This window comes from Vipera ursinii (genome assembly GCF_947247035.1).
Source record: "Vipera ursinii genome assembly, chromosome: 12".
Lineage (NCBI taxonomy): Eukaryota > Metazoa > Chordata > Lepidosauria > Squamata > Viperidae > Vipera > Vipera ursinii.
Genome location: NC_139525.1, coordinates 4,736,432 through 4,757,528, shown reverse-complemented (window position 1 = coordinate 4,757,528; position 21,097 = coordinate 4,736,432). Strand labels below are relative to the sequence as shown.

At 44.1% G+C, this 21,097-nt stretch overlaps 1 protein-coding gene across 1 annotated transcript in view; it reads right to left on the bottom strand.

Annotated features, from left to right (window-relative positions):
* Nucleotides 1-21,097, bottom strand: part of GRIA3 (glutamate ionotropic receptor AMPA type subunit 3) — a gene marked incomplete at its 5' end in the record, with an annotated part of 121,041 nt that overhangs the window by 77,761 nt on the left and 22,183 nt on the right. The window contains one exon of the mRNA XM_083372271.1: nt 10,474-10,713. Within this exon, the coding sequence (XP_083228397.1) occupies nt 10,474-10,713 (240 nt within the window). The remainder of the gene's footprint in view (nt 1-10,473; nt 10,714-21,097) is intronic.

Genomic DNA, 21,097 nt, shown 5'->3' with positions numbered 1-21,097 from the left:
TTCCTTCCTTCCTTCCTTCCTTCCTTCCTTCTGTAATTCTGCCGACTGCCAGCAGTTTGATCCTGACCATCTCAAAGTTGACTCAGCCTTCCATCCTTCCAAGGTCGGTAAAATGAGGACTCAGATGGAATATGCTGACACTGTAAACTACTTAAAGAGGCTGTAAAGCATCTTTTCCCTGTCTCCCAAGGTCATTCTCACATACTATTACAAAGGGTTACAATGGCTGGTCTATCTTTAATACACTTTCTGTAGCGCTCTCTCTCCTCTCTCTCCTCTCTCTCTCTCTCTCTCTCTCTCTCTCTCTCTCTCTCTCTCTCTCTCTCTCTCTCTCTCTCTCTCTCTCTCTCTCTCTCTCCACCTAGGCATTTCTCTTGTTTTTAGTTTCTTTCTCCACTTTCTACTTCTCTGCTTTCCTGACTTTTTGCAACTTGGCTTGGGTCCCTTAATTGCATATGTTTCTTGGCATTTAATTCTGCAGTATTAACGTTTTTGCTCAGACGGCTTATAAGCCAGGGCTATTTTTAACACTTCTTCTGGGCTGAGGCCTTCCTTCCACATTCACTGTTTATGAGCTGGATGCCATTAATATCCTGTCCTTTATCGCATCAATGTCACGAAAAGCATAATTTTTAGTTATTGAGCGAAACTGTATGACCCTTTCAGATATTGGCTCAGTTGCCCTTTGCTGTTTCGATTTTATTGTACAAAACCTTTTGTTTTTCTTCTCAGATCTACCCCTGTAGATAATTTTTGCCAACAGCATTGTAAGTCTTACAGATATCTCGCCTTGCAAAATTGTCCCTCTTCTAGAGATAATTTCAAGTAATATTTCCATGTCCAAAGCCTTCAGAGAGCCCTCATTTCTCTCTCTCTCTCTTTTTTAACATATGTATTATGATTAGATCTTGAGTCAATTTGATTATTAGACAGAGACTTCCTCATCTGGAATATTTGCTTATTTAATATAGTATTCTTGTTAAATAAGGATGGGAAAGCTTATTTGTAGACCCATTATGTGAGGGAAGGAGAACCTGCCAGGTTATTCTTATTCTTATTTTTAATTTACTTTTCAGCATCTAGCCATTTTTTATGTTCAATGTTAGAACGATTTGACATTTGGGTTTTGTTTTTTCTTTCTTTTTGTACACAAGAATTATTTTTTTCCTTCGTTGTTAGCGCTGGATGTTCATTTTTCTGTTTATCTGTTTTGTATTGTCTTCTTGTTGACAAAAGAAATAAATTAATTTTAAAAATACCAGGAAGATAGGTATCTGAGGTTAGAGATATATTAGATACATCTTCTCCATTGTGTTATTGTTGGTTTTTTTCCAGATCTCTGTTTTTTTTCAAATAGCCATGTTACAAATTGTGCCTCTGGCTGTGGCATGTGCTGATGCTTAAAACATTGTCCTAGTGGACAATCACTTAGATATAAGCCAGCAGTCTGCTGCAGCTGCCAAAAAAGCCAACACAGTGTTAGGCGGCATTAACAGAGGGATAGAATCAAGATCACGTGAAGTATTAATAACACTTTGCAACGCCTTGGTAAGGCCACACTTGGAATACTGCATCCAGTTTTGGTCACTACGATGTAAACAAGATGTTGAGACTCTAGAAAGTGTACAGAGAAGAGCAACAAAGATGATCAGGGGACTGGAGGCTAAAACATACAAGGAACGGCTGCTGGAATTGGGTATGTCTAGTTTAATGAAGAGAAGGACCAGGGATGACATGATAGCAGTGCTCCAATATCTCAGGGGCTACCAAAAAGAAGAGGAAGTCAAACTATTCTCCAAAGCACCTGAAGGCAGGACAAGAAACAATGGATGGAAACTACTCAAGGAGAGAAGCAACCCAGAACTAAGGAGAAATTTCCTGACAGTTAGAACAATTAACCAGTGGAACAAACTGCCTCCAGAAGCTCCAACACTGTTTTTAAGAAGAGACTGGACAGCTATTTGTCTGCAATGGTATAGGGTTTCCTGCCTGATCAGGGGGTTGGACTAGATAACCTCTGTCAGGAAACTTCTCTTTAGTTCTAGGTTGCTTCTCTCCTTGATCAGTTTCCATCCTTTGCTTCTTGTCCTGCCTTCAGGTGCTTTGGAGAACAGCTTGACTCCCTCTTCTTTGGGGCAGCCCCTGAGATATTATGTCCCCCCTCATCCTTCTCTTCATTAAACTAGACATGCCCAATTCCAGCAACCATTCCTTATATGTTTTAGCCTCCAATCCCCTGATCAACTTTGTTGCTCTTCTCTTATCTATGCGATAAGACTTTCTGATAAGCACTATAAGGTAATGAAGGAAAAAGTCTGGAAAGTATTAATTGAAGGCTTGTGGCCACAGGGACATCTCTTCTCCTTTGCCAACCATCTCAATTGGCCGTAGAAGCAACTTTTGTCTATGCCCAACACGGCAACGTACGTTCTGTTCTTGAATTTTCCACCAGCCTTACTGCATTCCTCTCCCTTCCAGCAAGATCCCATTTTCTCTTTCAATTAACCTGACGGAGACTAGTAAGCAATATAAACGTATTGATTAGCCAGCCAAATTTGCTCAGCCGTCATTGATTGGCCTGCAATTAGGTCAAGGTGTTCTTTTATTAACAAAATAAATTAAAAAATATCTAATTATGGTCTCTGTCTGCCTGTACAACATGCCATAACGACAACATGAAAAGTGGCTGATTAGAGCGGCGGTAGGTGGGTGTCACATTTGTATTTAGAATGTAGAGCAGACATGTCAAACACAAGGCCCAGGGGCCAGATCCGGCCCGCGAAGTGGTTTCATGCGGCCCGCAAAGCCATCCTGGAAACAGTGAGGGAACGGCCCCCACTGCCTTGGCCCTGGCCCAGAGACCCTCCTCCTGCCAGAGACCCTCAGATCTGTCCCACTCCTGCCCAGGCCCCCATAGGCACCCTTGATGCCAACGATGTAGAGCTGGCCATGCCCACCCAGTAGGCCATACGCACTCTAGCCACGCCCACCCAGTAGGCCACGCCCACCCAGTAGGCCATGCCCACCCAGTAGGCTACGCCCACCCGGCCCCCTGAGGGCAACTGCAATGCTGATGCGGCCCTCAATGAAATTGAGTTTGACACCCCTGATGTAGAGGTTACCACTACTCTCGCCCGAACTTTTTCTTCAATTTCCTACTGGTTCCTCCTCCCCCCCCACCCTCCCACCCCCCCGCCTTCACCTGTTTACCAGCTAATGGTTGCCCTGAAGGCAACTAGATGGAGAAACAGAGTTTGATATTATCGCATATATTATAAGTTTGAATAAGAGATATTTTTGCCCCAAAGGAAGGGGAGAAAATAAAAAGATCCATCAACAAGGCAACAGCGCCTCAAGGAAGTGGTTGTACAGGTTGCTAACACTTTGAATTTCATGCTCTGTTCTTTAGAAAAATGGCATTGCCACCCAAAACAAAACAAAACAAAAAATGCCCCAAAGGCTAAATGCAAGGAAGAGAGGCCTCCATCACAAAAGTAACTGTATGGAACATGCCACAAGTGCATAGATTTTAACACAATAACCGAATAGCCGAGTTGGAAGGGACCCTGGAGGTCTTCTAGTCCAACCCCCTGCTCAAGCAAGAGACCCTGTACCACTTCAGACAAATGATGTTTCCAGTCTTTCTTAAAAAAACCTCCAGGGTTGGAGCGCCCACTTCCAGAGGCAAATCATTCCACTTTTTCTCCCTTTATTATTCACATTTTTCTAAAACGTCTTTGATTCACGCTGTGGAGCTTCAGGAAGGTCACCAAACCGGGAGGGGGGAGGAGGGGATGGTCATTATATTTATTATTTAATTTTAATTTTAATTCCATTTATATCCTGCCCTTCTCCGAAGACTCAGGGTGGCTTACAAGCTTAGCAGTAGCCTTCATTCTATGTATATGCCTGCTTATTAGGGCTTTCGCCGCCCCCCCAAGCGGCATTATTACAAAGTCAGCTTATTGCCCCCAACAATCTGGGTCCTCATTTTACCTACCTCGGAAGGATGGAAGGCTGAGTCAACCTTGAGCCTGGTGGGACTCGAACCTGCACTAATTGCAGGCAGCTGGTGTTACTTAAGGAGGCATTAGCCCACTGCTCCACCAAGGCTCTTATTTGGTTATAAAATTTGCAAAGAAGTATGAAGATTCTTGTGGCGTGTAGTTTTCTGATTTCTGCAGAATCCTTAACACCTTAAGTATCTTTAACTTTCTAAATGCTTCTTCCTTCACTCTAAAGACCAGGCATGGCCCAGCTGCAAACTTAGGCCTGAAGCTCAGATTTATGATTCTAATACAAAGTGTTCCCACCAGGGCTGAGAAAGTAGAAGTAGACTTTTTACGTTTTTATTACTTACCGTTCTGGTTGTTGGCTTCTCTGCTACACTAAACAATAAATTATTTGAGCTGTGGTGACGCCGCAGTTGGAATGCAGTATTGCAGGCTAGCTCTGCCCACTGCCAGGAGTTCGATCCTGACCGGCTCAAGTTTGACTCAGCCTTCCATCCTTTTGAGGTCAGTAAAATGAGGACCCAGATTGTTGGAGGGGTGGGGGGCAATATGCTGACTCCGTAATCCACTTAGAGAATGCTGTAAAGCACCATGAAGGGGTATATAAGTCTAAGCGCTAATGCTATTATTTCCTTTGCTCCAGCTGGCTTTCCAGATCTCTAGAGAATTCATGAAGTCCAGAATGTTCAGCTAATGTTTGGAAGTAGTTCAGACAACTCTCTCATTCACTGAATTATAGGAAGGAGGAGGGGGGAAAATGGATCTTGCTTGAATCCAGCACCTAATCTGGGTCACATTAAAAACTCCAAATAAAGTACTTGATTGAAAAAAAGCATTTTATAAAACGCTCAGTTCTTTTCTCACATTTGAAGCTCAGGCTTTGATTGAAATCAGGCAGGACTCCTGCCACGATCAACCATCGAGATAGATTCCATCCTCTTTTGCGTGTGTGGTTAATTCACGACTTCGGGGGCCTTAATAAAAGACTGGAGGGTGGAATGCACCCACCTCGCCCCATTCCATCCGTGCTATACCAGAGTCTTATCTTCAGCAATACTTGATAAAGCACCCGCAGTTTTATCTTCTCTCTGTCGTCTTGATATATGAAAGGAACTGTAACCGCGTTTACTGACAGCTGCTCTAAAAATTCACTGCATTATTTATTTATTTTAATGGGCCAAGAATAGGATGAACTCAGAAGGGGTTTCCTGAGTACCGCCGTCTATTATATTGTCATCCTGTAAGGGAATTTGGGACAAGCTAGGAAAGATGCGTAGCTTTTAGATCAGCACCAGACTCCAGATGAGGAAACCAACTATTGTAGAACATTTACAACCCCTGATCAGACCATTTGGAGACAATATTCCTCCTCCTCCTCCTCCTCTTCTTCTTTTTCCTCCTACTCCTCCTAAACCTTTCCCCCCCATATTCCTCATATTCCTCCTGTTTCATTCTTCAGTTATGTACCTTCTCTAGTTGTTTTTTTTAAAGTTTTTGCAAAGCAGTGGAATGGTGGAAAGGGAATTAGGACAGGCTCAACCTGTCTATCCATTAAAAAGATAATAATAAAGATGACAGAATAACAGAGTTGGAAGGGACCTTGGAGGTCTTCTAGTCCAACCCTCTGCTTGAGCAGGAAACCCTATAGCATTTCAGACAAATGGTTGTCCAATCTCTTCTTAAAAGCTTCCAGGGTTGGAGCACCCACAGCTTCCGAAGGCAAGTCGTTCTATCAATTGTTCTGACTGTCAGGAGATTGTTTCTTAGTTCTAGGTTGCTTCTCTCCTTGATTGGTTTCCAACCATTGCTTCTTGTCCTGCCTTCATGTGCTCTGGAGAATAGGTTGACACACACACCCCTCTTCTTTGTGGCAGCCCCTTAGAAATTAGAACACCACTATCATGTCACCCTGATCATGTCACCTGCTGTCATGTCACCTCTATCATATCAGTGACAAAGTTTTCTAAAAGCTGAAAAGAACAGCACCAAATATGATAGCGAAGGAGCAGTTGGCCAAAATATAACCCAGTTTCAAAATGAGCAAGACCAAATGGGGAGGAGGGGGCTATGGGAAAAAAGAAATCTGAAAAATTCTCCTAGTGCATCCCTATGGGTAGAATAATAAGCCAGTGGCTTGGACTACCAGAGACTGCCAGGCTTTCCCCATCCAAGCTGTACAGTCCAGAGAAAAACCTTCCGGATTTCTCCAGAAACTTCTATTCCTAGAATGATAGGTTTGCCAGTAAAATTCCTTCCCAGCCATTTATTCATTTCGCAGAGGACTACAGAGATTTAAAACATCTGTTTAGCCTTGGGTATATGAGGGATAGATAGGAAAAATGCTGTCCGCTTTCTAAATTCTGTTATTATAGTCCGTATCAAAAGAGTAGAATTCCAGTTTTTTCGTTTTTTGTTTTGATGGCTTCTTTTGACCTTATCTACACATTTATATGACACATTTCCACCTTTCACTAAAATAAAATCACAAGGCAGCAGAAACGGTCCTGAGAAATGCTAAGGAAGAGATTGAAGCAATTCTGGATCCTTAAGTCATTTCTTCCAAAAGGCAGAAATAAAACTTCGGATGACATCAGCACAAAAACAGTCTTCTAATCCTTGATCTCACCTAAACAAAGCTAGCAGGTTGGGGAGCAATGAGACCCGTGACCCAAACCCAACTCTGATTCAAGTAAAGAGCCAGACAGGCCAGGGGATGGGGATAGAAATTAAATGAATCCTTCATCTCATTTCAGATGCATAAGACATTGTCCTCAACAGCAGCTCTGAGCTACAACCCAACTTGCACAGTGAACAAAGTACCCTTTACTTAAATTATTTACCGATTTATATACCCAATGAAAATTAAACACGCTTTATCTTACCCTGCAAAGAGTAGCTGAAGCATTGCATATTTATGCGCTCATTAAAATTTAAATGAGAATCTATTAAAATGGGAGCATGCTTATCAACAGCATGCGGGGTCGGATTCTCAAGGAACCATGTTTTCACAAGTGCTGGGCTTGGCTGCCCAAGTCTAGGACTATTGGCCCCTAGCCCCCTTTTCCCCTTTGTACTCCCTACTGTGGGGTCCTGGGTGCTCTCTGCACCTGCGGAGATTTTTTTACCCAACTACGTCATATCATCAGAAAGCACCAATCCTCAAGCCTTAGCTAATGGGTTGGTTTATTCAGCAATGTGTTTGCTTGTTTTCTTGGCTGTCCACGATTTTTCAGGAGTCTTCTCCAACATCAAATCTCTCTCTCTCTCTCTCTCTCTCTCTCTCTCTCTCTCTCTCTCTCTCTCTCTCTCTCTCTCTCTCTCTCTCTCTCTCTCTCTCTCTCTCTCTCTCTCTCTCTCTCTCTCTCTCTCTCTCTCTCTCTCTCTCTCTCTCTCTCTCTCTCTCTCCAAGCTCTAATGCTTCAGTTCATAAGATGAGATAAGTGACATTTTAGGTAGCTGGAGAAAAATAATGCAATGCCTTCCAGGTCACAATCTAATCTCAAACTCCCAACCATGTTAGTCTGAACCAAGATAAAGCCAAGGTAAACTTAAGCCCCTTTCTGAGGATTGCTTCTTAGCCACCTTAAAATGTCACACAAAGGCAAGGAAGTAAATTGTGGGGCCCTTGTGCTATAACTCCTTCCTCAGCCCGCAAAGAATATTCCAGCCTCCCAATCGCCTGAAACAGAGTTCGTTTCATTCTGCAGAGCTTCTGTGACACCTCATTCTAAGACTGAGCTTCAGGCTTCCCTTCTCTCTGGCAGCTGCTAACACAGCCGCTTGCTATGAAAATGCTTGCAAACGCAATTTGCCTGGTAATGCAATATTTAAGCTGGGAAGAAATGGCTCCCTGCAATTTCTCACGGATTGTCCAATTTTAACAATACCCTCGTAAGCTAATAATGTTTACATGTGTGGAGAGAGAGAGAGAGAGAGAGAGAGAGAGAGAGAGAGAGAAAGAGAGACAGGAGATAGTTAAATGACAATATATTTCCAGACTTGACAGAAAATTGTTCTGTATTGTCTTCCAGAAGTGGTTGTGCCCCGAAGCAGCAAAAGAAATTGACAGTGCAAAATTATTAAAAGGATGACAGTTCCAGGATCTTTCCCCCACCCCATTCTTTCCAAAGGCAGCAACATATGCGAGAACTTTCATTCTACCATCTCATTCAAGAACTTATCATTTACCACTGTGACTGAAGAGGGTCTGGAAAACTGGTTGAAAATTCTTTATGATGCATTAGGAGAGACTGTCCAAGAATTGCCACCCATTTAAGATGCTGACAAAACTTATTGCAACCCTTTAGAATAGGGATTGGCAGCTATGGCCCCTTTACAAACTGTGGACTTCAGCTCCCATAGTTGCTCACCCCAGGTTCAGAAGAAAAGATCTGGAGTGTCTTAAGGCACCACGGCATTATAACTGCACCCAAAGTCTCACATGCACCAGAGACTCCTAAAGACCTCAACCAAATCTTTCTAGAAAGAGTGCAGGGAAGAGCAACAAAGATGGTTAGGGGACCGGAGGCTAAAACCTATAAGGAACAGTTGCTGGAATTGGGTATATCTAGTATAATGAAGATAAGGACGAGGGGTGACATGATAGCAGTGCTCCAGTATCTCAGGGGTTGCCAGAAAGAAGAGGGAGTCAAGCTATTCTCCAAAGCACCTGAGGGCAGGACAAGAAGCAACGGATGGAAACTAACCAAGATGAGAACCAACCTAGAACTAAGGAGAAATTTCCTGACACTGAGAACAATTAACCAGTGGAACGACCTGCCTGCCAGAAGCAGTGAATGCTCCAACACTGGAGGTTTTTAAGAAGAGACTGGACAGCCATTTGTCTGAAGTGGTATAGGGTTTCCTGCCTGAGCAGGGGGTTGAATTAGAACACCCTTCCAACTGTGTTATTCTATTCTGTATCAAATATTGTACACTTATAGTAGGAATGCTGCAGACTTTTGATCTGGCAATTCAGTCCCGAAGCAATTCAATCAAACTGATCAATCAAATTGGCATGCCACGTCAAAACAAACGGATGATGCTAAAACAACCAGCTCGGAGGACTGACTTCCTTCAGGTGCGTTCCCATTGATTTTGGGTGATGGTGTGGAGAAACAAAAAATGGCTCTTCGCACACCAATCCAGAAAGCTGACTCCGACAGATTCACGGATTGGATTTGAACTTCCCGATCAAATGAAATCGATTCCCAAAATCAAAGCGAATTCATTTCTAAACCAAGTCAATAATTCCAGAGAGTTTTTGCCTCAGGCGCTTGCTCCTAGACAAAAGGGGGAATAAATGGCAGATCAAACATTAAACTCAGTGGGAAACTTTAGAACAGCACCTCCCCCCAACCTTTTGGGCACCAGGGACCGGTTCCGTGGACAGAGGTTTTTCTGCGGTCTGGAAGGGGTGTGGTTTTGTGTGCTGCCTGCATCCCGCGGATGGGGCTTCGCTTGTTTGTGCGGACCGGTTGCTGGCATGCCGTGGCCCGGTGCTAGTCCACAGCCCAAGGGTTGGGGACCCCTGCTTTAGAATACCTATACTCTCTCATCCCATCTTATCTCATAGGACATTTAGAGGAATAAAAGGGGCTCAGGTATAAAAGGTATCAAACTCCAAGAGGGAAGAAATATAGATAAAAAAATATGATAGCAGGGAGAATAGTGGGATGTGTTGGGAAGTGTATGTCAAACATTGTTGAGAGGTTTTCAGCTTCACCTTTCTTGTCTGACTCCTTTGATGCATTTACAATCGAAGGGAGTAGATGCCACCTCCAGATTTGATGGTTGGGGGGTTGTCAGAGAATTTTTAATTGTAATTTTACTTAATTGGGTTTTCATTGGAGTTTAATAGGGGTTTTATTTTGTTCAAGGACTAAATTTAATTATTTTAATTGTTCTTAACTTTGGTAATTTGTATTGTTATTTTAAATTCCTTGTGAACTGCCCTGAGTCCTATGGGAGAAAGGCGGTATATAAGTCCAATAAACATAAACATAAACATAAGTTGTTGAGGTCTAACTTAACAAGATCCTTCTTATAGTTCCGATATACAGGTAGTCCTCGCTTTACAACAGTTCATTGAGTGACTCTTCAAAAGTACAACAGCACTGAAAAAAGTGACTAATGACCTTTTTTTCCACACTTAGGACCACTGCAACATCCGCATGGTCATGTGAACAACATTCAGATGCTTGGCAACTGGCATGTACTTATGACGGTTGCAGGGTCCCCTTTTGTGACCTTCTGAGAAGCAAAGTCAACGCGGAAGCCCAATTCACTTAACTGGGTTATGAACTTACCAACTGCAGTGATTCACTTAACAAAGGTGGCAAGAATTCACGTAACCAATGTCTCACTTAACCACAAAAACTTTGAGCTCAAAGGTGGTCATAAGTCAAGGACCACCTGAACAGGAAAGAAATCAGCTAGGGGGAAAAAAGTGTATTCTTACCTCGTTCAGTGTCATAGAGATATACGAATTTTTCCCAGTTATAGTAGGTCAGAAGGCTTAAGATGGCCCCTTTCAGAGCCGGCCGCATCTGGATGACAAACTGGACCTCAGCATCGGTTGGAAAGCTGGGCGTGATGAAGGACGTATGCAGCGCCCCGCAAAAGGAGGTCAGTGTGTTCATTGACATCTGGTCATAGAATCCAAAGATGGCATAGACTCCTCTGGAGAACTGGGAACAGACTAGGAAGAACAGAAGAACAAAGTAATTAGCATGGAGGGATGTCCAGGAGGAAGGATCCCAACACTTTGGAAACAGTGGATCCCCTAAACTCTGGATCCCTTAATCTCCACTGAAGAGGTGGCCTAGCCTGGTAATGAAACGTTTGGAAACCAACCCATAGGCTCGGCGAACGAACCTTCGTCCTCACCTTACGCCCGAGGTACAGATATTCGCCACTATGGCAAACTTTGGAAATAGCAATAGCACTTAGATTTCTATACCGCCCCATAGTGCTTCCTGGCCCTCTCTAAGTGGGTTACAGAGTCAGCGCATTGCCCCCAACAATCTGGGTCCTCATTTTACCAACTTTGGAAGGACAAAAGCTGAGTTAACCTTGAGCCAGTCGGAATCGCTGGCACTTAGCAGAGTTATGGAAGGAAGGAAGGAAGGAAGGAAGGAAGGAAGGAAGGAAGGAAGGAAGGAAGGAAGGAAGGAAGGGAGGGAGGGAGGGAGGGAGGGAGGGAGGGAGGGAGGGAGGGAGGGTAATAGCAATACCTCTTAGACTTATATATAACTTCACAGCGCTTTACAGCCCTTCTCTAAGCAGTTTACAGAGTCAGCCTCTTGCCCCCAACAATCTGGGTCCTCATTTTACCAACCTCGGAAGGACGGAAGGCTGAGTCAACCTTGAGCCAGTCAGGATCAATCTCCTGGCAGTGGGCAGAGTCAGTCTGCAATGCTGCATTCTAGCCACTGCGCCACCACAGCTCTTGTAAAAACAGGAGGCTGCAATTCTGATGACTTAAAAGTCTTTGATGAACAGTTGATGAGCTAGGATTAGGTCAGGACATAATAGCAATCTTCCAGTACTTGAAGAGCTGCCACAAAGAAGAAGGGGGGGTCAACCGACTCTCCAAAGCACCAGAAGGCAGGACATGCATTTTCCAAAACCAAGTCCAGTTGCCTTTTGAAAAAGCACCTTTGGGACAACGGTAACTGGTCTTGCCTTTCAGCTACTAATACAAACAACTCTTGTGGACTAGACAACCTCTACTTTCTGGCATCAAAAGGCCTTTCTCCCCTGCCTTTGTGGAGTTCAGAAAAAGTAAAGATAGTAGGGTGGTGATTGTGTTAATAGATCCTTGCTTCTATGTAAAGTGTGGCTGCAGACAGAATAAGCAGCTCATAAATGGGTTGTTAAATAAGCAATTTTAGCAAGTCAAGATGAAGCAAGCAGTCATAAAGTTTCTTTAGAAGAAACCCCAGCCCCATTAGCCTTATCTTCTTAATAATTAGGGCTCCTTAGAAACACTTTCCAATTTTACACACTTACATTGAGTACTTATTTCGGGGAGGGGGGGCTAAATATATATATTTTAAAACCCACATAAAATAAGGACACTAATCACGTTTATTTTCGCCTTTTCCAGTGCAGTACATGAAAGGACCGTCCTTTGGATAAGGCAGGGAAGGGCTGTCAACCCTTTGAATGTGGGAAGTTCTCTCTCCGTTGTCACAGTTGCTTGCAGTCTCGAGTGTGTGAATGTCGAAACTGTGTTCCAGAAGGCCGGAAGCACCCAAGGTCACCGGTTTTGCTCCAACCGTTCTCACGTGCCAAGGCCGAGGCCCTTGTGGGAGATGACAAACATCTCCTGCCATGGTGACCTTGTCTCCTGAAACCTCCTCACAAGAACATGAAAAGCTCGCCACATGGGGTGACCTTGTGCGGGTTTCTCCCGTTGTGTTTTAAAAGCCTCTGATTTGTGACATGGTGGGGAAGGTTTCACAAATAAACGCAAGCCCCAGAAGGCCAACCTAGCCGAATGCAACCACATCAGGGAAGCGAATGACACGGTCAAAACACGCTTAAAAGATCCATCAATAAACAGCACAATCTAGCAAAATTCTTGGTGTGAGAGAGATGTTTGGGGCTATCAGTACACTGTTGTGATTCAGGGTCAGCCTGTGGGTCGGACGACTCAGAGGAGGAGGGGGGTGTTGAAGACTTTGCTGAGGGGGTTGAAGATCTTGCTGATGAGAGCCCTCAGCCAGGCCCCTCCCACTTGGTCACCACGGAGACACAGCTGTGTGAGCCTGACAGCGTGGATGAAGATGACCCACAGCTGGCCCTGTTCAAGGACGCCCGACGCAGGAGGCAGTCAATTAGGAGTAAACAGAGGAAGGCAATGGGGCTTCTCGGAAGGAGGCAGAGAGAAGCCACGCCCTGAACTCTATATAAGGGGAATGTGTGGGAGGGCTGGTTTGCTGAAGGCAACCGCTCGGATGGTTCATGTTTCTTTAAGCTTCTATTTCTTGGTTCCTGTCTTGTTTGTTTTTGTTGCAATAAATTTGGCAAGCGTATTCCAGCCTCTTGCCGTTTGTGGAGGGGTTGTCCCTGCCTTTTCTGCAGGGCCGGTAGCAGGCTGGTACAGAACATACACGCAGCCCACAACTTACAATAATTGCTAAGCCATTGCTAAGCAAGGAGCTTGTTGAGTCAGCCATACCTGATTGTTATGATTTTTCTATTGGTTGTTAAACAAATTGCACGGTCGTTAGGCAAAGGAAGTTTGCTTGCCGGAAGCCAGCTGGAAATGCCGCACGTGGCGATCGTGTGACCTGGGCACTTTGCAACCATTGCGAACATATGCCGATTGCCAAGCACCTTTAATTTGGATCACGTGAACTACGGGGATGCTGTAACAGCCGTAAGTGCAAGGACAGTCATCAATCCTTATTTTCAGTAACTGTAACTTTGGATGCTAAACGACTACTTGTCCGTCAAGGGCTATCTGCAATTCCCAAGATCGTAAGGATCAATATATAGGTGAACAAGGATAACAGGCCGTCCTTGGCTTATGACCGCAGTCGAGGCCCAAAATTTCTGTTGTGAAGTGAGACGTCGGTCAGGTGAGTTCTGCCCCATTTTACGACCTTGCTCGCCACGGTTTTTAAGGGGAACCCTGCGGTTGTTAAGTTAGTAAAAACGATTGTTAAGTGGATCTGTTTTCCACCCCTGACTTGGCTAGTCAGAAGATTGCAGAACGCTGCAACCGTCGTAAATGTGAGTCCAGCACCCAAATGTAAGCTGGGAGATTGTGGGGATGCTGCAACGGTGGTAAGGGTGAAAACACGTTCGTAAGCCGCTTTTCTCGGTGCCATCACTAAATGAACAGCTGGTCTAGATCTCTGTCAGAGACTGTGTTTTATTGAAGTACGCCAGCCAATACCTGCGCAGGTAACTAAGCAGAAACAGGCCTTTCTCAGGTGCTTCTCAAATGCTACCGAATGTTGCCGGAAGCTTTCTTTTTTAAAAAATTTGGAAAACAAATGGAAACAGACCCATTTCTCCAGGTCAATGGAGAATGAGTTGGTTCTGGCAGCAGACGGTGGCTTCATTTGACCCACATTGTTTGTTTGTTTGTTTGTTTGTTTGTTTGTCCCTTGGGATTAGTTGTTTGTGTCATTTGCTGGTATTAAGCCATCTGAAGGACCACTGCAGCAGACCAGCAAAAGGTATCTGGGAACGGTATTAAAAAAAATAAGCATAGCCTCTGTGTGTGTGTGTGTGTGTTTCTTTCTCTCTCTTTGCATTCTGGAACTCTGCTCACAAAGCCCAAATTTATGTCATCTCTGAGTCATGAATCTGCTGGCTTTCTCCCTCTTCAACCCCCCCCCCCCACTCCCCTGGCAATTGCCTGAATGCTGGAGATTATGCAACCATTTGTTGGGGAGAAGAAAGTAATGAGCTACACTGGTGGCTCTTCCCCTCTCCCTCCCTTTCTCTCTCTCCCTTTCTCTCTCTTCCCCTCTCCCTCCCTTTCTCTCTCTCCCTTTCTCTCTCTTCCCCTCTCTCTCCCTTTCTCTCTCTCCCTGTCTCTCTCTTCCCCTCTCCCTCCCTTTCTCTCTCTCCCTTTCTCTCTCTTCCCCTCTCTCTCCCTTTCTCTCTCTCCCTGTCTCTCTCTTCCCCTCTCCCTCCCTTTCTCTCTCTCCCTGTCTCTCTCTTCCCCTCTCCCTCCCTTTCTCTCTCTCCCTTTCTCTCTCTTCCCCTCTCCCTCCCTTTCTCTCTCTCCCTTTCTCTCTCTTCCCCTCTCCCTCCCTTTCTCTCTCTTCCCCTCTCCCTCCCTTTCTCTCTCTCCCTTTCTCTCTCTTCCCCTCTCCCTCCCTTTCTCTCTCTCCCTTTCTTCCCCCTCCCTCCTTTTATCTCTCCCTGTCTCTTCCCCTCTCTCCTTTTCTCTCCCTCTCTCTCTTCCCCCTCTCCCTCCCTTTCTCTCTCTCCCCCTCTCTTTTCCCCATCTCCCTCACTTTCTCTCTCCCTCTCTCACTTTCGCCCTCTCCCTCCCTTTCTCTCTCTCCCCCTCTCTCTTTTCCCCATCTCCCTCACTTTCTCTCTCCCTCTCTCACTTTCGCCCTCTCCCTCCCTTTCTCTCTCTCCCCCTCTCTTTTCCCCATCTCCCTCCCTTTCTCTCTCTCCCTTTCTCTCTCTTCCCCTCTCCCTCCCTTTCTCTCTCTCCCTTTCTCTCTCTTCCCCTCTCCCTCCCTTTCTCTCTCTCCCTTTCTCTCTCTTCCCCTCTCCCTCCCTTTCTCTCTCTTCCCCTCTCCCTCACTTTCTCTCTCCCTCTCTCACTTTCCCCCTCTCCCTCCCTTTCTCTCTCTCCCCCTCTCTTCCCCTCTCCCTCATGATTTGACGGTATCTAAGAAAACGGAGATGAGCACTGGCCCCTAGAGTTGGAAACAACTAGCACGCATGTGCGGGGGAACCTTTACCTTTTACCTTAAGAAAATAGATAAGGATTTTAACCATTTAATTATTTAGCTGTTTTAAGTTTGACAATGGAGAAGCCTTTTTTTTCCAACAGCCCATCTATATGTAATCTTCCATTCTGTGCAGATGAAATTTCCTTTTTGTCAGCCAGTAAGCATATCTCGTCAGCTCCCAAAGTCTCAGAAAGGGGATGGGCAGACAATTAAAAAAGAAGAGGGGAGAAAGAAAGGTAGGGAACCGAACAAGGAAGAACGGCTTTGCTAAAACACAAAGCTGGGCCAAGTTGTTACAATTAAAGTTTCTGAGCTGCGGGGGGGGGGGACCCCGAGAATATCATATTTGCTGCAGATATGTTTAGTCTGGTTTGTGTTAAATTTTTAATGATTATCTTTATTCCAATATACGCATGATTTTAGAAGTTGCTTAGAGCCGGATGACACTGAACAACGTATAATTTTTTTTAAAATTCCATTTATATCCCGCCCTTCTCCGAAGACTCAGGGCGGCTTACAATCTAAAGCACAAATCAATGTGCTTAGCAGTAGCCTTCATTCTATGTATATGCCTGCTTATTAGGGCTTTCACACACACCCCAAGCGGCATTATTACAAAGTCAGCTTAATTGCCCCCAACAATCTGGGTCCTCATTTTACCTACCTGGGAAGGATGGAAGGCTGAGTCAACCTTGAGCCTGGTGGGACTCGAACCTGCACTAATTGCAGGCAGCTGGTGTTACTTAAGGAGGCATTAGCCCGCTGCTCCACCAAGGCTCCAATGCAGGCAGTTCTTACAACCGCAATTGAGCCCAACGCTTCTGTTGCCAAGTGGAGCATTTCTGAACTGAGTTTTGCCCCATTATACAACCTTTCCTGCCACAGTCGGTAACGAGATCGCTGCAGTTGTTCAGTTAGTAACACGGTTGTGAAGCGAATCTGGCTTCCCCATTGACTTCGCTTGTCAGAAGGTCGGCCAAAGGGGGTCCCCTGACAAGGGAACACTGTGACCGTCATCAATACGAGTCAGTTGCCAACATCTACATTCTTTTTATCACCTGGCTGTGGGGAAGCCACGAAATGAACCTAAGTCACTTTTTTCAGGACCGTTGTTAACTTCAACCGGTCACTAAAAAAGGACTAGCTGTACAGTATTAAATCCTAGGATTCGGGGCAATGCAATCAGATGTTAGATTCTGATAGATGCTGTTTTTGCATAGGTCAAAAGATGATTAAGTCAGCCCTGTGAGACTGGGAAAGCTGCTGTGATTTCTCTCAACTCATGCCTCTACGCCTCTCCGTTTTGTTCAGATCTGAAAGACCAGATCAGTGATGGCGAAACTTTTAGACACCCAGTGCCCAAACTGCAACCCCAAAACCCACTTATTTATCACCGGGTGCCAGGTGGGTGTGGCCACAGTGGTCATGGCAGACTGGGTAGGCGGGGCCAGGACGGTGGGGGCAGTCCCTCGCCATCTCCAGGACACGGCATGCATGCCCACAGAGAGGGCTCTGAGTGCCGCCTCTGGCACACGTGCCATAGGTTCACCACCACTGGACTAGATCTTCAGTAAGCCTTGTTTCTTTTCTTTTTTTTTCTTGTATAGATTTTATTAGTTTTCATAGAGTTAGGAATAAGGTGGGGTCAGGTTAGGGTTAGGGTTGGGGTTTTTCCAATTAACATTCTCAATATTTAGCAAACAGCATAATGTCTGGGCTCATGTGTTTGACAAACAATATTAGTTCTAGTTAATTATCATAAACAATATGTTAATTAATCATTCAATAGCCTTCTTGTTAACATATATTCAAAATTACATATCACATTCCTTTCTCTCCGACTCCCTTTTCTAGCCATGGATAGAAATTATCCCATGTTCTAAAGTACACCGAGTCCTCATTCTCTAAGCCTTGTTTCTATGCCGAATGCTTCTTTGTCTCGTTCAACTGAATTTTGCATGTGTGCGCACCCACATGCACGTGTATATATTGACAAGGAGCTTCAACTGCAGCATCGTTATTTTCCAAAGCCCCAGAAGGCAAGGCAAGAAACTATGGATGGAAACCAATCAAGGAGAGAAGCAACTTGGAATTAAGGAGAAGCTTCCTAACAATGAGGACAATTAGCCAGTGGAACAACTGGCCACCAGGAATCGTGGGTGCTCCATCACTGGAGGTTTTTTAAGAAGAGACTGTGCAGCCACCTGTCTGAAATAATAATAATGGAATGGAATGGAATGGAATGGAATGGAATGGAATGGAATGGAATGGAATAGAATAGAATAGAATAGAATAGAATAGAATGGAATGGAATGGAATGGAATGGAATGGAATGGAATGGAATGGAATGGAATGGAATAGAATAGAATAGAATAGAATAGAATAGAATAGAATAGAATAGAATAGAATAGAATAGAATAGAATAGAATAGAATAGAATAGTTGAAAATAACCTTGGAGGTCATCTAGTCCAACCCCCTGCTCAGGCAGGAAACCCTATACCATTTCAGACGAGTGGCTGTCCAGTCTTTTCTTAAACACTTCTAGTGTTGGAGCATTCACAACTTCTGGAGGCAGGTTGTTCCACTGGTTAATTGTTCCAACTATCAGGAAATGGTATATGGTCTCCTGGTTGAGCAAGGGATAGGAGTAGAAGACCTCCAAGGTCCCTTCCAGCTCCATTCTGATCCATCATACTTTGAATCAATGCTTCAACTAGCAAGCAGTTAAGACTTTTATAGCACAGAGGGAAGGAAGGAAAGAAAAAGGAAATCAATTGGTTATGTCAGATACTTGGTAGACAGGGGGTGTAATGTAGCAATTTTAGTTTATTTCTATTAACAGGAAACTTTGATGCAGCATCCTGTGTTGCATTCGGGGATCTATTTGAAGATAGCTCTTGCAAGGAAGCAAAGCCATAGGGAGTTATTGTTGAATTTTCAAACGATACAGCAAGATTCCATCAAACTCCCAAAGCATCTTTGCTGAAAGCTTTCCTGGCAGATATAGTGTTATTACATCTTCTCAGGGTCTCCAAAGGAAATTAATCAAGATTTTTTTCAACCAAAAAAAAAAAAATCTAAAACGAGTAGCTGGGTTAAGATTTAATGCATTGCAATCTTTGGTCATGAGCTGTAATCTGGAAGGCTAACTATGCTTTTCACGCTGACTTTTACACCAGTGGATTGCTCTTAATAAAGCAAGAATTTGTTTTGCTTTTTTTTCCTTCCTTCAGATCTCTTCATACCTTAAGGGGAAAAAGTCAAGATTGTGTTCCCACAGTTATTGGTTAACTGTAGTTTTTTTTTCCCCCTGTTCAGGTTGGAAACTCCCCCAAGGCTAATTAAATACAAAAATTTCTGTTTTGTGACACTTAAGGATAACCATGTTTGGAGACAACTCTGAATTCCCGGTAACATCGGTCCAATAGCATCAGTCTTAGCTTTTGTGCTCCCTTAAGGCTCCGATCTTCCACTGCTTTGGGAGAAATGAGCCTATCGCTGTTACTTCAACTAAGGAAAGTGCTAAAAGTAGAATTTGGAGAGACGGTAAAACAAAAAACGAAAAAGGAATTGTGCAAGTTATAAGCAGAGCCGATTAGTAGCAGCCGAGCCAATTTTCTTTTCAATGCCTGGTTTGGCTCATAATAATTAGCTTGCCTGAATATCAAGCATTCCAGCCATTCTTTGCTAAAAAAATGCATTTTGCAAGATCGAATAGGCCATCCTTTAATTTGGAACACTGTCAAAGAAGAAACGTTTCCATCAAAAGAGCCCTGGGGGCAGAGAAATCCCTTGACACACACACACAAAAGTAAAGCCTGGGGTGCTTTTTCAAGAGGCAACTGGATTTCCTTTTTTTTTTCCTTGAAGATGTTTCACTTCTCATCCAAGAAGCTTCTTCAGTTCTGGACTGAAGAAGCTTCTTGGATGAGAAGCGAAATGTTTTCAAGGACCAAAAAACCTCAAGAAAGTCTAGTTGCCTTTTTGGAAAATGCACTTTAGGGATAATCATGACCTGGATGACTGAGAATCTCCACACTCACCTCCAAATATAAACCCGAAATAATGGGCAAAATTAATTAGAGTCAAAGTCAATTCCACGTATCATTTTCGTCCATTTACATCGTTTGTGCGATGTGGAAAATATTTGTGGTGATCGTTGAGTTTACTGAGGATCTCTCCAAGCAAGCCAAGTTCCAGACTAGCTTTTTCTAGTCTAGTGGACTTGAGATGTCAGGGTACATAACCTTTTATGGACAAAGGGCCTTACCAGACAATTAAACGGAGCACTGAATGAAACAGATGTGTCAAGCATTGCATTCCAAAATGTAAATGAGATCAGGAGAAAGGACAGAAAACTAAAATGGATCTCCCTGAAAAGAAATGAAATTGACCATCGCAGGGCATCTCTTTGCTTCATAAATTTTGTTTTCCTGATTGCATCAACATCACAATTTGCTGGTACCTTCTCAACCAGTCTTAGGGGGGCCCATGCCTATCTTTCAGAGGGCCCTGGGTTGGGTCCTGCATCCAGCTCACTCCAATCAACCCCAATACTTTGGACCCACGGCCACTCAAAACATCTGGCGATGAGCGCTTCAGATGTTGCATTCAGCACCAGCACTCAAAAGGATAGGTAAAGGTTCCCACACACATGCATGCTAGTTGTTTCCAACTCAACTCATCTCTGTTTCAAAGCCGAAGAGCCAGTGCTTGTCTGAGGACGTCTCCGTGGTCATGTGGCCAGCATGACTAGACGCCAAAGGTGCACGGAATGCTGTTACCTTCCCACCGGAGCGGTCCCTGTTTTTCTACTTGCATTTTTACGTGCTTTCGAACTGCTAGGTTGGCAGAAGCTGGGATAAGTAACAGGCGCTCACTCTGTTACGCGGCATTCGGGATTGGACCCACCAAACTGCCGACCTTCAGATCGACAAGCTCAGCGTCCTAACCCACTGAGCCACCTTGTCCCTCCTCAAAAGGAAAGCTTCCTACATATCCATCTTCCTCTCAATGAGGAAAAAAAGCCATCCAGCCAGAGTGTTACAAAGCTTCCTCAATGTAAATTATGCCTAATCAGTATTTATCAGGCTTGGTTAATTGGCACATTACAAAAGAGATGTCTGAAGTACTGTACTCATAATGAGGATGCCGAACAACAAGGGCAGCAATCAGACAATGAGCATCTGATTACAGAAACAGGAAGTCGCTGGGTTTCCTGAATATGTCACACTTCAAGGGAAGAGACAGAGTACCAATTGATGCATCTGTCAAAGGGGAGGGGGAGGCCAGCGCAAGGTGTATTGAAATCTAGCCGAACAAGATTCAAGCTCTTCCCCCCAGCTAAAGACATCAGCAAGGAAAGACCCCTCCCCTTTCTCTCCACAAGCTTTATCTTACAATGTTATCTTTTTCGGCTAGCAAACCATTAGTGGCAGCGCACATGAGAGTCAGCCATTCTTTTAAAAACAGCAAGGAGATGGACCTTTTTATTTGTTTTATTTCTATCCTGCCTCTATTATTATTATTATTATTATTATTATTATTATTATTATTATTATTATTATTATTATTATTATTTACCAATAACCCAAGAGGGTGAATGTATATAATACTCCCTCCTCTTCCTCCTCCTCCGATTTTCC